This window comes from Babylonia areolata, chromosome 33 (assembly GCF_041734735.1).
Source record: "Babylonia areolata isolate BAREFJ2019XMU chromosome 33, ASM4173473v1, whole genome shotgun sequence".
In the NCBI taxonomy this organism is placed as follows: domain Eukaryota; kingdom Metazoa; phylum Mollusca; class Gastropoda; order Neogastropoda; family Buccinidae; genus Babylonia; species Babylonia areolata.
The window spans coordinates 19,623,504-19,641,003 of NC_134908.1; the positions used below are offsets into that span (position 1 = coordinate 19,623,504).

The following is a 17,500-nucleotide window of genomic DNA, read 5'->3' on the forward strand; positions in this document are numbered from 1 at the left end:
CCTGCGATGTCATTTTCGATACGTATGCAAATTAGCTTGTCACGTGGGGTGCCAAAGTCAGTCGTTCGCCGGCGAGTGTATTGTTACTGAATCTCACGATGAAGCTTTCCATTTGACCCTTAACAAGTTCGCCGTCTCCCACGTAGCTGCGATTGTTATGCTACCTCATGAGCAAAATGGGGAAAAAATTTTTAATTATCAACCGCTTCTAGCGTTCCGTCATCCGAAACAACGCCTTGCGTCAAGAAACCCTATAGCGTTCCATCGTCCAGAATGAGTTAATAGATAGTACTTATATGACGCAAACTCCCCATATAATGGGCTCTAAGCTCTGTACATGAAACAATACATATACAATAGATGGTACTTATATGATGAAAACTCCCCATCTAATGGGCTCTAAGCTCTGTACATGAAACAATACATATACAATAGATGGTACTTATATGACGCAAACTCCCCATATAATGAGCTCTAAGCTCTGTACATGAAACAATACATATACAATAGATGGTACTTATATGATGCAAACTCCCCATATAATGGGCTCTAAGCTCTGTACATGAAACAATACATATACAATAGATGGTACTTATATGATGGCAAACTCCCCATATAATGGGCTCTAAACTCTGTACATGAAACAATACATATACAATAGATGGTACTTATATGATGGCAAACTCCCCATCTAATGGGCTCTAAACTCTGTACATGAAACAATACATATACAATAGATGGTACTTATATGATGGCAAACTCCCCATATAATGGGCTCTAAACTCTGTACATGAAACAATACACATACAATAGATGGTACTTATATGATGCAAACTCCCCATATAATGGGCTCTAAGCTCTGTACATGAAACAATACATATACAATAGATGGTACTTATATGATGAAAACTCCCCATATAATGGGCTTCAAGTACATGAAACAGACACAGAACAGTGCATAATTACACACCCTCACACACTAAAAAAACAACACACACATGTGTATCTAAACACCCAGACAACACTACAAAGTGCAGGCAAGAACAATCACACACACTCACACACAAACACCACACACACGCAAGACAAAAATACCCCAACCATACACAGATACTCATGCACGCACACACACGCCCACGCACCAACATCCACCCACAGACACACACACACACACACTACATGATGACCTCAGCAGAGGAGTGTGTGTGTGTGTGTGTGTGTGTGTCTGTCGCAGGCAAAAGAGCAGGAGGAGGAAGGGCAGGACCAGGAAGAATGCAGACAATTAGCTACCGCTCATCACACCCAAAGACCCAACCAACACACACACACACACACACATCACACACACACACTCACAGAACACACACACGCATACACACACTCACACACATCACACACACACACACACACAGACAACACACACACACACACACACACACATCACACACACACAACACACACACACAACACACACAAACACAGACACACACAATGCTCACCTTGGTGAGGCCCCGCATGGGGTCGGGGCAGTGGAAGGCTGGGATGATGTGAGTCATGTGCAGCCCGCTAACCTGATGGGGCCCCGCGTAGCCACACAGCTGGGCCATGTGGTCGTCACACCACTGGATCTCTCCCTGACACACACACACAGACAGACACACACACACACACACACACAGGGGTCACACAGACTTGAACACAAACACAAAGATTTTATTGTCGGCATTTTTGTTACAGAGATTCCAAAAAGAGGTGTATGTTGATGTGTTTGTATTGTATTTGTATTTCTTGGTGGTTGTTTTTTGTCACAACAGATTTCTCTGTGTGAAATTCAGGCTGCTCTCCCCAGGGAGAGCGTGTCGCTACACTGAGAGCGCCACCCCTTTTTTTGTATTTTTTTCCCTGCGTGCAGTTGTATTTGTTTTTCCTATCGCAGTGGATTTTCCTACAGAATTTTGCCAGGGACAACCCTTTTATTGCCATGGGTTCTTTTACAAGAGAGGCCCAAAAATTAGGGGGCTTTTTAGGGGGGTTTAAATCAGTTTCTGTCTCTCAAGGCACGCGCTACTGTGTTCAGACAAAAAGGAGGAGTTTGTATTATACTCCATGTTTGGTGTTAAATATACTTACCATGTCAAACTGATGCAAACTAGGCCTATTGGTTTGCTCTGCTTGGCCAAATTTCGCGCGGCTAACAGTGAAAAGACGGGCCCACCCGCTCTCAGCCAATCAAACGCCTCTAAAAACTATAAGCGCTTAATCATTCCTTTGGCCAAGGCTCTCCACGCCATCTTGTCAGGTTTACGCTCTGTCTCATCTTACGCTTTTTTCGGCTATTCAGCGTATCCTTTTGGCCTTATTTTGTAAAACCCACAATAACCCAGTGGTAAATGTTTGCATTGGACTTTCAATCATTGGGTCCACGGTTTGTATCTCGGTGAAGGCACCTGCTGGGTAAAGGGTGGAGAATTTTTTTTTTTTTTCCCCTATCTCCCAGGTCAACATACAAACACACTTGCTTTGCCTAGTAGGTGGTGTCTTAAGTACGTTAGAACAGAACAGGCACCACTAAACACCACCGAAGTGACTCAGCAGCAGTGCAGGGTCTCCTCTGGTGTGTGGCCTCCTGGCGACCTAACATTGATGGTTCCCTGTGGACTGCCGACGCTAGAACTCAGGTGTGGCGCTGTGTATGGGGGGGGAATCTAAATGAGCGGCGTGGGAGTAATGCCACTGAAGCGATGCAGATGATGAGGCAGCAAAAAATAAATAAATAAAATAAATAAAAAATACAAATACAAAACTCACATAGGCATCAAAGGTGACATGGCCCACGGTCCTCTCCACCGGCTCCATCACGCACAGCAGACGTGAACCCCCCACCTCCTCACTTCTCTCACCCTCCCTCCTCCCTGCCCGCCGCAGCTGTTGGCCGCACGGGGAGGTGGTGGTGGTGGTGGTATCCAGGCGTTTGACCCACAGGGAGATGGGCAGCACCATTCCGTGGCTGTCCAGCACCTCCACCTGTTGGAAACACATTAACTCTCTCCATACGAACGGCGAAAGGGACGACGTTAACAGCGTTTCACCCCAATTACCATCATCAAACTATTGCATGCGGAAGGCTCTTATACTGAAGAGGTGAATGTTGACAAATACCACAGTTCTGACGACGGAAGCTAAAGGTTGGGTCATTCAGACACCCACTGGGCATCCGAGGGGTCTGTGTAGAGGAGAAGAGAGGACTGGCCGTACTGAGTGAGTTAAGAATAACTTTTATCATCTCCAACTGGAGAAATTTGGTCAGGTGCATTATCACAACATAGGCAAGTAAACAACATGGGGACCATAACTGTAAAAGTCAACAACAGCTTTTACGAATATTACGAAGACATAAATGTAAAAAATATCACATACACCGTTTCATACATACATCCACACACTGCAGGTAACAACTGGTATTCTTAATGTAAAAACAGAAAGAATTAAGAAACATTACTTTGAATGTAATTATAAGCATAGCCTACTATATTGCACATGGATTATAATAGATAAGATAAGAATAAAGATAAACTGCGGAAAACCACAACCAGATAATCAGCACACACCCGCATCCACCCACCCCACACACACGGTTTACTTGATTAAACAAGAGCAATAAACATATGTTCTCAAATAAAAGCGTTTCACATATTCGCTTTTAAAACATTGCAATTAATTATTACATTGTGGTACATAGTCAGGGGGGGTGAGAGGAAGTGGAACTGGAATGGTTTATTCACAATCAGGTCACAGCCCCGAGTGAAGGGGGTGTACGTAAACATAATACAACTCAACGAAAATACATAAACAAGTGGAGTGATGGCCTAGAGGTGACGCATCCGCCTAGGAAGCGAGAGAATCTGAGCGCGATGGTTCGAATCACGGCTCAGCTGCCGGTATTTTCTCGACCTTGAGTGGTGGTCTGGACGCTAGTCATTCGGATGAGACGATAAACCGAGGTCCCGTGTGTAGCATGCATTTAGCGCACGTAAAAGAACCCATGGCAACAAAAGGGTTGTTCCTGGCAAAATTCTGTAGAAAAATCCACTTCGATAGGAAAAACAAATACAACTGCACGCAGGAAAAAAATACAAAAAAATGGGTGGCGCTGTAGTGTAGCGACGTGCTCTCCCTGGGGAGAGCAGCCCGAATTTCACACAGAGAAATCTGTTGTGATAAAAACAAATACAAATACAAACAAATACAAATAAGCATTAATATAGACAACAAAGCATACTTTGTATCCGTGAAAATATATAGACAACAAAAAATACATTCTAACTGTTTTACGAAGCAACAATTTCTCGTAACTTTAATGCCTGATGTAAGAATACCGAAAAATCATGTACGTCATTGATGTTGCTTGACGACATTAACAAATTCAACTTGAACGGGAGAGGGATGCTTGTAGTTCTTAGGTTTTTTATAAACATTTGACATATACGTTTTAAAGCTAGGCAGCAGAGAACAAAGTGCACCTTGTTTTCCTGGGCTTCATGACATCTAAGACAGACTGAATCGTTTGCACAAAAAACTTCTGCCATCTAAAGTGATGCACTGTCAACTCTGATGTACCTAGTCTCAATCTCATCGTTACATGTTTCAAATGCCTGCCTATATCTACCAACAGATAAGGTTTCAAATCAGGGTATATATGCAGAATGTTCTACCCATATCAAATCTATTACTAGTACAAATGTGACTATACTATGATTTCCCATCTACGATCAATAAGCCCTTGGCGAAAAACAGATATAAAGCCATTCACACTACCAACACCCTGTTCCATCCACACTAAGCCAAATCCATATTCGAACAAGCAAAGACGAACCTTCATTACCCAGTTATTCTTTCCCTTTCCATCCAAATCATGTAATATTTTATAGGCTTTATACGGTATTCTATTATCCCATGGGGAGAGAGAGTGAAAGAGAGAGAGGGAAGGAGAGAGAGAGATGAAAATATTTCAATCATGTACAGGTCATAGCCCCTCTTATTGGGTGCAGCTGAACAATCATTTTCAAGAGAGAGAAAGCGAGGGAAACAGACAGAGAGTGGGAGGGAGAGAGGGAGAGAGTGAGTGTGTGTGTGTGTGTCTTTGTGTGTGTGTGTGTGTGTGTGTTCGTGCGTGTGTGTGTGTGTGCTCATGTGTGTGTTCTAAAAGTGTGTGTGTGTGTGTCTTTGTGTGTGTGTGTGTGTGTGTGTGTTCGTGCGTGTGTGTGTGTGCTCATGTGTGTGTTCTAAAAGTGTGTGTGTGTGTGTGTGTGTGTGTGTGTGTGTGCATGTTCTAAGGGTATGTGTGTGTGTGTGTGTGTGTGTGTGTGTGTGTATGTGTGTGTGCGTGTTTGTGTTTGTGTGAGTGCATGCATGTCTGTGAAAGTGGGAAAATATAGGCTGGAGAGGCCCCATTAAAAAAAATAAAGAAACAAAAAACCAAAAAAAACAACAACAAAAAAACAAAAAGTAGACAAAAAATAAAGGGCTGGAAGCCCAATAACCCCCCCCCCCCCCCCCCCCCCCTCAAAAAAAAAAAAAAAAACCCAAACAAACCCACTCAAACTACACCAAAAGACCCATCACACACACACACACACAAAAGCTCACCACTTTGCCAGCAAGGGAGATAATCTGCCCCGAAGGCTCCAGGTGGCTCTCCATGATTGTCTCCTGTTCTTTGGACTTCAGACGTAAAAGATTCTTCAGCGACCGCCCCACCAGCTCGCTTTCTTCGTAGCCGAAGAGCGCACACGCCATGTCGTTGGCCGTCAGGATCTGTTTGAGAGAGAGAGAGGATAGGTTTGCATATGTGTGTGTGTATATATATATATATATATATATATATATATATATATATAACTACATAGTACATATACAAATTTCCTATTTCAAAACATAAATAGAGATACAACAAACTTCTTTTACTGAGGGAAGTGGATCAAGCATGTATATATGCTTTTTGACTCACTTGTGTAAACAAGTTTTATGTTTTAACCCGGTGTTCGGTTGTCCGTGTGTGTGTGTGTGTGTGTGTCCGTGGTAAACTTTAACATTGACATTTTCTCTGCAAATACTTTGTAAGTTGACACCAAATTAGGCATAAAAATAGGAAAAATTCAGTTCTTTCCAGTCATCTTGTTTAAAACAATATTGCATATCTGGGATGGGCACAAAAAAATTAAAAAAGAAGCCTAATTATATGCAAACTGCATTTACTGTTATATTTATATTTTTTGTATTCTCTAAACTTGGCACTTTGATCTGATATTCTGACCCAACAAGAAGAGCAGTCATTATTATCATTTTTTGTTCAAACAGGAACTTCCTTTGCTAAGCATGGAAGTTTTATTAATTTAGCAAACGTTTTGGTGCAGATAGTAAAAAAGGGAAATTACTCTGTAATTAATGCTAGGGGACTTAATTCATCACAAGTGAGTCTTGAAGGCCTTGCCTCTCTTGTTCACATTGTAACAAAGCTCGACAGCGGCAGCCAGTTTCCTCACCAACAGAACAATGACTAACCTCTGCCCCCTGAACACAGTTTGAACAATCTAGTCCACTGTGCTGTTTGGCCATGAAGCAATTAAAAAATTTGGCACTGCGGAGCGGTTTGTTTTTTTCTCAGCACAGAAACTGGGTGGTGAAAGAGTCATGGTTTTCATGACAATAGAATTCATCCAGTTCAGTTCTATTCTGTTCTACCTCAGAAAGGAAGGTGGCAGAATGGTTAAGACACTCAGCTGCCAATGCAGAGAGTCCATGAGGGTGCGGGTTTGAATCCCGCTCTCGCCCCTTTCTCTCAAATTGGACTGGAGAAATCAAACTGAGCGTTATATTGAACATTTATTTTGACGAATGGCCCCGGTTTCACTCTGTAATCTCTCTCTTTCTCTCTCTCCCTCCCCCATTACATTACTCCTTAGGTGATGTTCACTTTCCAGTGTGTTATTATTGTTGCTGCTATGTTAGTATTAGTATTATCATTAATATCATTGTTGTTGTTGTTGTCAGTGGTAGTTGCGGTAATCGTAGTTTGTTTGTGTTTTTTTTGTGTGTTTTTTGTTGTTGTTGTTTTTCTTGTTTAGTTTAGTTTTGTCTTGCACTTCAACCTTCTTTTCATTGTCAAATAATGTGTGTATTTTCGCCATTGCGTTTGTGTGTTGCTTGTTACATATGAACGAGCACGATATAAGCTCAGGCTTGTTGTCGCTCAAGTCTTCTAAATTGAATGCTGTACTGCACCTTGTTTCTTGATATTAAAAAAAAATGTTTAAACCAAACTGAGCGTCCAGTCTTTCGGAGGAGACTATGAATAAACAAGGTCCCACGTACAGCAGCACGCACTTGGCGCGCTGAAAAAGAACCCATGGCAACAACAGCTTTGTCTTCTGGCAAAAAATCATGCAAAAAAAAAAAAGAAATCCACTCTGATAGGTACACAAACATATCAGCATTAACTCGAGGCCTGACAAAGTGCGGTAGGTTATGCTGCTGGTCAGGTATCTGCCAAGCAGACGTGGCGAAGCGTGTGTACGGATTCGTCCCAACGCAGCGATGCCTCCTTGAGAAACTGAAACAGAAACTTGTGGGGCCTCCAACCTCCTCTTTTTTCCCACATCTTTCTTTTTCTTCTTTCACAAACTCATATTCACCTTTCATGCACCACTTTCCCCCACACACCTTAACTAATCACTTTCATTCTTTCCCCTATCGTCTGGCGCAGCAATTGCCCCAGTGTGTCTTGAGGCATGCATTTTAAGAATATTCGATGTCTGTGTACATTTGCCAGGGTTTTTTGATGTTCTAGTGTTCTGATGCATGCATTCTAAACATGTAAACACTGAAACAGAAACTGAAAACTCCACTCCACCTCCGACGTGGAGGCGGCGATGGTGCAGATGGCCTTGTTGGGGTTGCGGACGGTGGAGGGGAAGGAGGAGGGGGGCTGCGCGTTGCCCAGGAAACCGGAGAAGGACCAGCTCTCGCTGAGCGACTTGTGGCCCCCAGGTGCCCCACCCCCGCTCCCTCCTCCTCCTCCCCCCATCGCCGTGGGAGCGTCCTTGAGGCGCGGGAAGTACTTTTTGCGGGGCTGGCTGCTGGCAAAGCTGAGGTCGTTGAGGCCATCACCTGGAACAGACATCGCTGTTTTGAATCCGGACATTGCTTTTGATCTGATATAATACGGATACTTATAGAGCCTGAAGGGTACAATAGCCAAGTGGTTTAAGCGCTGGACTTTCAATCTGAGGGCCCCTGCGTTCGAATCTCGGTGACAGCGCATGGTGGGTAAAGGGGTGGAGATTTTTTTCCAATCTCCCAGTTCCAACATATGTGCTGACCTGCTCAGTGTCTGAACCCCCTTCGTGTCAATACGCAAGCAAAAGAAAATACGCACGTTAAAAGACCATGAAATCCATGTCAGCGTTTGATGGGTGATGGAAACAACATACCCAGCATGCACACCCCCAATAACGGGGTATGGCTGCCTAAAAGTGGAGTGATGGCCTAGAGGTAACGTATCCGCCTAGGAAGCGAGAGAATCTGCGCGCGCTGGTTCGAATCACGGCTCAGCCGTCGATATTTTCTCCCCCTCCACTAGACCTTGAGTGGTGGTCTGGACGCTAGTCATTTGGATGAGACGATAAACCAAGGTCCCGTGTGCAGCATGCATTTAGTGCACGTAAAAGAACCCATGCCAACAAAAGGGTTGTTCCTGGCAAAATTCTGTAGAAAAAAATCCACTTCGATAAGAAAAACACATAAAACTGCACGCAGGAAAAAAATGCAAAAAAATAATGGGTGGCGCTGTAGTATAGCGACCCGCTCTCCCTGGTGAGAGCAGCCCGAATTTCACACAGAGAAATACAAATACAAATACAATACAAATAAATGACAGGGGTAAAAACGGTCACACACATATAAAAGCCCACTTGAGTACATACGAGTGAACATGGGAGTTGCAGCCCACGAATACAGCGCCAATCTTCAGCTGGAGACCAAGCTCTTCTTCTTCTTCTTCTTCTGCATTCGTGGGCTGCAACTCCCACGTTCACTCGTATGTACACGAGTGGGCTTTTACGTGTATGTCCGTTTTTACCCCGCCATGTAGGCAGCCATACTCCGTTTTCGGGGGTGTGCATGCTGGGTATGTTCTTGTTTCCATAACCCACCGAACGCTGACATGGATTACAGGATCTTTAACGTGTGTATTTGATCTTCTGCTTGCATATACACACGAAGGGGGTTCAGGCCCTAGCAGGTCTGCACATATGTTGACCTGGGAGATCATAAAAATCTCCACCCTTCACCCACCAAGCGCCATCACCGTGATTCGAACCTGGGACCCTCAGGTTGACAGTCCAACGCTTTAACCACTCGGCTATTGCGCCCGTCAGAGACCAAGCTCTAAGCACTTACAAACACAGGAAGCATTTTGCACAACAGGCTGCCTACTTCGGTAGAGCCGACATGACAGCTGCCATTGGGGCGCATATCATTCGTTTCCTGTGTCATTCAATCAGGTTTCAGTCGCGTGCACATATACATTCATAAAGACGTGTGATGTGTACAACCATTTTGTCAATTTACCCTGCTTGGTACTCTGTTTTCAGGGGTGTGCATGCTGGGTATTTCATGGTTACCATCACCCATCGAATGCTGACAAGGATTACAGATTCCTTAACATTCATACTTGTATCTTCTGCGTGCATATATATACACACACTAGACACACCAGTCTGTCCAAAACAATCATGCAAGGCACCATCGAGGGCGGGAGAAGAAGAGGAAGACAGCAGAAGAACTGGCATGAGAACATCAAACAATGGACCGGACTCCACACACGTGAGCTGCTGCCGGCGGCTGCTGACAGAGACAGATGGAGAAGGGAGGTTGCGTCTGCGGTCCTCAGGCTTCCCCAAACGACTACTTTGTAGTTATGGGCCTGAGGTGAGGTGAGGTGAGGTGAGGTACAAGGAAAACAATTTTCATCACTCTTTCTGGTCGGGTGTGTGTGTGTGTGTGCGTGTGTGTGTGTGTGTGTGTGTGTGTGTGCATGTGTGTGCATGCATGTGTGTATATAGTAGTAATAGTAGTGGTAGCAGCAGCAGCAGCTCAGTCTAATATTATCATCTTAGATGAGCAGACTATAAATAAATAAACGAACGAAGCAGCAGCAGCAGTAGTAGTAGTAGCAGTAGTGGTAGTAGTTGCGTTAGTACTAGTAGTACTGGTAGTAGCATCTATCTATTTTATTCATCCATTCATTTTCTTACGTGAGTGAGTGATATACACAGAAAGGGGGGGTTAAGGCACAAGCAGGTCTGCACAAGACATGCTGACCCTGAGAGATCAGAAAAATCTCCACCCTTTACCCACCAGACGCCATTACCGAGATTTGCACCCAGGACCCTCAGATTGACAGTCCAACGATTTAACCACTCGGCTATTGCGCCCGTCAAAAGAAACAAAAACAAAAAAAAAACAAAAAGCAAACATCCAATAAAACAACCAAATATCAAACAAACAAAAAAAACAACCCGAAAACAAAAAAAAAACCAATGCAATAAATCCAAATCCCAATACCAGGCAGGAACACCCCCTCCTCTCCCCCACTCATTCTGCCACTCACCACCACCCAGATCAACACTCCCCCACCCACACCCTTCTCCCCCCCCCTCCCCACGCCCCTCCCTCCCTCCCTCCCTGCATCCCACACACACCCTTCCTCACCCTGCAGAGCCTCCAGCTTGGGCCCAGCGGTCACCGTGCTCATGGTGACGTCGCCGGGCGTGGGTTCCGGTCTGCTGCGCCGCCGGGGGCGGCTGACCTTGGGGAAGGACTGGTTCCCCTCGAAGGAGGCCTCCATGCCCCTGGGCAGCAGCCCCAGCTGTGTGGCCCGCTCACGCTGATCACAGAGACACCAACAGGGTTTGTTTTTGGGGTTTTTTTTCTCAGCACACAGGGTTTTTTTTGGTTTTTTGTTTTAAAGCACGCACACACACACAGTTCAAATATTTCCTTGTATTGTATTTCTCTTTTTTTTTTTTTATCACAAAAGATTTCTCTGTGTGAAATTCGGGCTGCTCTCCCTTGGGAGAGCGCATCGCTACACTCCAGCACCACCCTTTTTTTTTTTGTATTTTCTCCAGCGCACAGTTATATTTGTTTTTCCCATCGAAGTGGATTTTCTACAGAATTTTGCCAGGAAAAACCCTTTTGTTGCCGTGGGTTCTTTGGGTTCTTTTACATGCGCTAAGTGCATGCTACAACCGGGACCTCAGTTTATCGTCTCATCCGAATGACTAGTGTCCAGACCACCACTCAAGGTCCAGTGGAGGGGGAGAAAATATCGGCGGCTGAGCCGTGATTCGAACCAGCACGCTCAGATTCTCTCGCTTCCTAGGCAGACGCGCTACCTCTAGGCCATCACTCCACAAGATGGGTGGGATGAAGGAGGGGGGGGGGGGGGGGGGGCAAGTGTGGTCAGGCCTGACCCCAAGTGAACCCAATTTGGCGCGCACACGTACGCACGCACGCACGCACACACGCGCACACACACACACACACACAGAGTTCAAATGATATCATTGTTATCAACATCATCATTGTCATCAATATCATCATTACTATTCTCACTGTTGCTCACCTCCCAGCCACCCACCAAAGGCTTTAACTCATTCACTGCTCTGACATCAAAATTCCGTCTCATCAAAACAGTTTTCACGTTCCTACATAATCCATAAACCGCAATGGGAACTACATGTGCAGTATTTCTCGATGTGTCTGCAAGTAATCTGGAAGAAAAACGGTGTATTTTCTGCAGGTGTTTTTTTCTCTCATGGAAGCCTGCAGAGGCTGTATTAACTCTTTCATCCCTGCAGCATGGTTTTCCAGTTTACAGGATTTTTACCCTTCATTCCTGAAGGCCGGAAAACCGTGCAGCAGAGAATTCCCCCTTTCCTTCCTGCAGCCCGGAAAATCGGTTCTCGCGGTAAGTGCTTTCAACTTCCCACGAGTCGCGTCATCAGTGCGTGTCATCTATCTTTGACCAGGTCACTAGCGGGGAAGTGTTTATGAGTGGAATGGATGCCAGACACCCCCTTCCCCCTCCCTACGCTGTGGGAAAGTGGGCGCCGCTACATTCTTGCCGATGTGCTGTGTAGACACACGGACACAGAAAAACGGAATAATTAGGCTTCGTTTTTTTTGTTGTTTTTTTGTGCCCATGCCAGAGGTGCAATATTGTTTTAAACAAGATGACTGGAAAGAACTGAATTTTTCCTATTTTTATGCCTAATTTGGTGTCAACTGACAAAGTATTTGCAGAGAAAATGTCAATGTTAAAGTTTACCACAGACACACACACACACACACACACAGACAACCGAACACCGGGTTAAAACATAGACTCACTTTGTTTACACAAGTGAGTCAAAAATCACATAAGCAGTAACACCAGGCACACAGAACCCCAAACAGTAGCAGCAGGCAAAGCACACATCCTCAGTGCATTAACTCTCTCCATACGAACGGAGAAAGAGACGACGTTAACAGCGTTTCACCCCAATCACCACCATCAAAATATTGCAAGCGGAAGGCTCTTATACTGAAGAGGTGAATGTTGACAAAGAATACCACAATTCTGATGACGGAAGCTAAAGGTTGGGTCATTCAGACGCCCACTGGACATCCGAGGGGTCTGTGTAGAGGAGAAGAGAGGACTGGCCGTACTGAGTGAGTTAAACATCATTTGCTTAACAATGTGTGACAGTGTGCGGGATGAACGTGCAATGGGAACTGTGCAATGTTACTGTCTTTCAATATACTTATACTGATAATTACTATGTAATGATTATCAATTACATTTTTAAGCGAATATTGTGAATTGGTTTTTGTTTGTTTGTTTATTTGTTGCTGTTTTTTGTGTTTTTTTATGAAAAACTTAATACATGTTTGCTGTTCCTGCTCAATTAATGCATTTTTATCATTTTGTGTGTCGGTGTGTGTGTGTGTGTGTGTGTGAGCACGCGCGTTTGTGTGCGCTACCGCACCCGATGTAATTTCTCTTTTATGACATAATAAAATCATTATCTTAATTTATGTGCAATATAATACATGCAATGTTAACCTTGGTGTATTTCAATATGTTCACAATAATGATTATTAATCACAACATTTTGACTAAGTGAATATATACAATACTTTTTATATGAACGTCTTATGTATGTTTTTCATTCTTTTTTAATCAAGTCATGGTTAATATTTTGCGTTGAGTAACTGTCTACGTTTAGACGATGCAGCAGAAGATTCAGACATTCTTCAACGCCTGTCTGAAACGCATCTACAAGATCCGATGGCAGGAGAAGACCCAAAACGAAGATCTGTGGGAGCGAGCGGGACAGGAACCAGTGGTCAAGCAGATACTGCGGAGGAAGTGGGGCTGGATCGGACACACCCTCAGGAAGCCAGCGTCCAGCGTCACACGCCAAGCCCTGACCTGAAACCCGCAGGGAAAGAGGAAGAGAGGCCGGCCTCGCCAACAGCTAGAGGCGAGATACCGAGGCAGAGCTGAAGCAGCAAGGGACCAACTGGACTGGAATGGCCAGAACAGCCCAGAACAGAGTGCGATGGCGAGGGGTCGTCGATGGCCTATGCTCCACCAGGAGCGATGGGCATAATGAAATGAATGAACTGTCTACGTTTGTTGCGCCGCACTCGATGCAACATCTCTTAATGAGATAATGAAGTTCTTATCTCATCTTAATAGTGCAGATGATCGGGCAGTGAAGAAGAAGAAGAAAAAAAAAAAAAGAAAGGGAAAACTGAGTGGATATATATAAAAACCTGTGCGTCATGCGTACCCACCTTGGCAGAAATGGTTGGGGTGCCAAAGTACCTGCCTGGCTGGGGCACCAGGGGAGGGAAGCCGGGCTTGATACCGCTCCTGGTGGTGGCGTACGATGATGGTGACGACTGGGGAGGGGGGGAGGCCAGGTGGGTGCTGCCCCATGAGGCGGGGTGGGCGGGGTGGTGGTGGGCAGTCACAAGGTCATCACCACAGTCCTGAAACACAAACTGAACATCAGAACTGGAAGAAAAAAAAAAAAAAAAAAGAATTTCTGTGACAAAGACTGGCTATACATTCCATTCTTTTTCATAAGTGGAGTGATGGCCTACAGGTAACGCGTCCGCCTAGGAAGCGAGAGAATCTGAGCACGCTGGTTCGAATCACGGCTCAGCCGCCAATATTTTCTCCCCCTCCACTAGACCTTGAGTGGTGGTCTGGACGCTAGTCATTCGGATGAGACGATAAACCGAGGTCCCGTGTGTGCAGCATGCACTTAGCGCACGTAAAAGAAGCCACGGCAACAGAAGCGTTGTTCCTGGCAAAATTCTGTAGAAAAATCCACTTCGATAGGAAAAACAAATAAAACTGCACACAGGAAAAAATACAAAAAAAAAGGGGTGGTGCTGTAGTGTAGCGATGCGCTCTCCCTGGCGAGAGCAGCTGGAATTTCACACAGAGAAATCTGTTGTGATAAAATGAAATACAAATACAAAATGTGGGCAGGCAAAGTGATAATGCATAAATATGCATCCCCTGAGATGCTATTCCATTTCTAAAGTGAGTACATTGAAGCACGGAAACTGACAGTTCTAACTATGACATACACTTCACTTCATACCGCTCAAAAATGACACACCCACAGTTCAACCAATGACTCACACATACACAATCACACCATAGGCACTCAAGAGTTCAACCAATGATTGATACACACACATTTCACACTGGTCACAAAAACTGACAGATCAACTCATGACATACACCACAGAAATGCACAGTTCAAAAAATGACACACACACACATAACACACTTGACACCACGGATATGCACAGTTCAACCAATCACACACACACACACACACACACACACACACACACTTCACACCACAGAAACTCACAGTTCAACCAATCACACACACACACACGCGTGCACGCACGCATGCACGCACGCACACACACACGCACACACACACACACTTCACACCAAAGAAATTCAGTTCAACCAATGACACACCCACACACACACACGCACACACACGCATGCAAACACGCACGCAGGCACACACACACAAAAACTTCACATCAGAAAAATTCACAGTTCAACCAACGACACACACACACACTTCACACCAAGAAACTCACAGTTCAACCAATCACACATACACACACACACACACACTTTACACAAAAGAAACTCACAGTTAACCAATGACACACACACACACAAACACACACTTCACACCAAGAAACTCACAGTTCAACAAATGACACACACACACAAACACACACACACACACTTCACACCATAGAAACTCATAGCTCAATAAGTCATACACACACTCATACAGACACACACAACACACACACACACTTAACACAAAAGAAACTCACAGTTCAACCAATGACACACACACACACACACACATTCACACCATAGAAACTCACAGTTCAACCAATGACACACACACACACACACACACACACACACACACACACACACACACACACACACACACATTCACACCATAGAAACTCACAGTTCAACCAATGACACACACACACACACACACACACACTCTCTCTCTCTCTCTTCACACCTTAGAAACTCACTGTTCAGTCACACACACACTCATACACACACACACACAAACACATATAAACACACACATGCTTAACACAACAGAAACACACAGTTCAACCAATGGCATACACACTCCTTCCCCATCACTCTCACAGAATCTCGCAGTGTGAAACACTCACCTTTTCCCACCAAGACACTCAGTGAATCACATGATCTCGGAAGATTTACACACCACAGGAATTCACAACACAACAAAATGCTTGTGATAAAATCAAAACTGATGTATCCAGATATATATATATATATATATATATATATATATATATATGTATCACATGAAGATTGATTTACACGACACTGGAACTCACTACACAACAAAATGTTTATGATCAAAAGCAAAAGTATGGATCCAAATTTGGGTCACTGGAAGATGGATTTACACACCACAGAACTCACAACAGATCAAAAATGTTTTAGGATGATAAAAAAATAAATAAATAAATAAATAAATAAATAAAAACTGATGAAGCCACAGAACTGATAGGTCACAGTCTTGGGATGTCACCATCACAGGAACTCTTAAGTCACAGCGTCACACACACACACACACACACACAGAGAATTCCAAACCCCTGAATTCCACATGGATCCATGTCACTCACACACACACACACACACACACACACACACACTGAATGAAAAAAAAAAATGAAACTAACAACGACTGAAGAGCTACTAAAAACACACCGTGTTTCACGTGCACTGAGGGAACAACACACACACACACACACACACACACACAACACTCAACACGACTGGAAACCACAGCACACACACACACTCACATCTCACCACCACCAACACCACTGTCCCAAGAAACTGGCACGCCGCCAAACACAGTGTGGCAGGCCAGCACAGCACAGCACAGGCCAGTCCAGAGGACCAACCCTACCTACCCACCGCCCTCCAAACCAACCAACAGGTTGGGTGGTCAGTCCGGAACAGCAGCAGCAGCAGCAGCAGCAGCAGCAGCAAAAAGGGACAGACAACTCAAGCCCCGTCCGGTTCGGGTCGTGTGTCCCGGCGTTCTGTCCTTCCCTCCCCCCCACCACTACCCCCCCCCCCTCTCCCCCACCACTAGCACCACCCTCAACACTGCAGCTTATCAGTCGTGTCAGTCACCATCACCACTTCCACACCACGTTCGTCGGCCGTCCTCCCTTTGACCCCCCCCCCCCCCCCCTGGTCCTAGGACACACCTAAACATCGCCGTGTGTCACACACACACACACACACACACACACAACTCACTGGAAGCCAGCCTCACGCCCTCCTAGCCAGCCCAGCCCAGCCCAGCCCAGCCCATCACCGGCGCGAATCTTCTGACTCTCAAGTCTGACGACCCCGAACTGACCATGACAAACGAAACACCACACCCATGAAAGACTGAAAACACAGCCACCACCACCACCACCACCACCACCAGGCAGAAGCAGTAGCAGCAGCAACAGAAGCAGAAGGTGGTTTGGGGGTTGGGTTTTTTTTTGGTTTTTTTTTGTTTGTTTTTTCGGAGGGGGGGGGGTGTCTGCATGCCCACCACTGATCTAAAACTGGCTGCCTAGTCAGGGCTTTGAGGTCACAATCAGTGGAGAGGGAGGGAGGGAGATGGGAGGGGGGTGGGGAGGGAAGACGCCTTGGTTCTTTTCCTCTCTGGCTGCTTACGTAAGCCAGCTGTGAGCGACTGACTGACTGACAGACAGACAGACAGAGACAGGCCGCGCTGGCACACCGTGTTAGGAGAAAGAAGGCAGG

General features: G+C 45.2%; 1 protein-coding gene across 1 annotated transcript in view; it reads right to left on the bottom strand.

The window, feature by feature from the left end:
• The window catches only part of LOC143277097 (PAS domain-containing serine/threonine-protein kinase-like), a 69,580-nt gene that overhangs the window by 36,455 nt on the left and 15,625 nt on the right, over window positions 1-17,500 (bottom strand). Inside the window, exons 4-11 of the mRNA XM_076581835.1 lie at window positions 17,000-17,097; window positions 13,906-14,128; window positions 10,771-10,945; window positions 7,910-8,166; window positions 5,647-5,814; window positions 2,977-3,024; window positions 2,809-2,901; window positions 1,500-1,634 (exon numbers count right to left, since the gene is read on the bottom strand). Coding sequence (XP_076437950.1) covers window positions 1,500-1,634; window positions 2,809-2,901; window positions 2,977-3,024; window positions 5,647-5,814; window positions 7,910-8,166; window positions 10,771-10,945; window positions 13,906-14,128; window positions 17,000-17,097 — 1,197 coding nt within the window. The remainder of the gene's footprint in view (window positions 1-1,499; window positions 1,635-2,808; window positions 2,902-2,976; window positions 3,025-5,646; window positions 5,815-7,909; window positions 8,167-10,770; window positions 10,946-13,905; window positions 14,129-16,999; window positions 17,098-17,500) is intronic.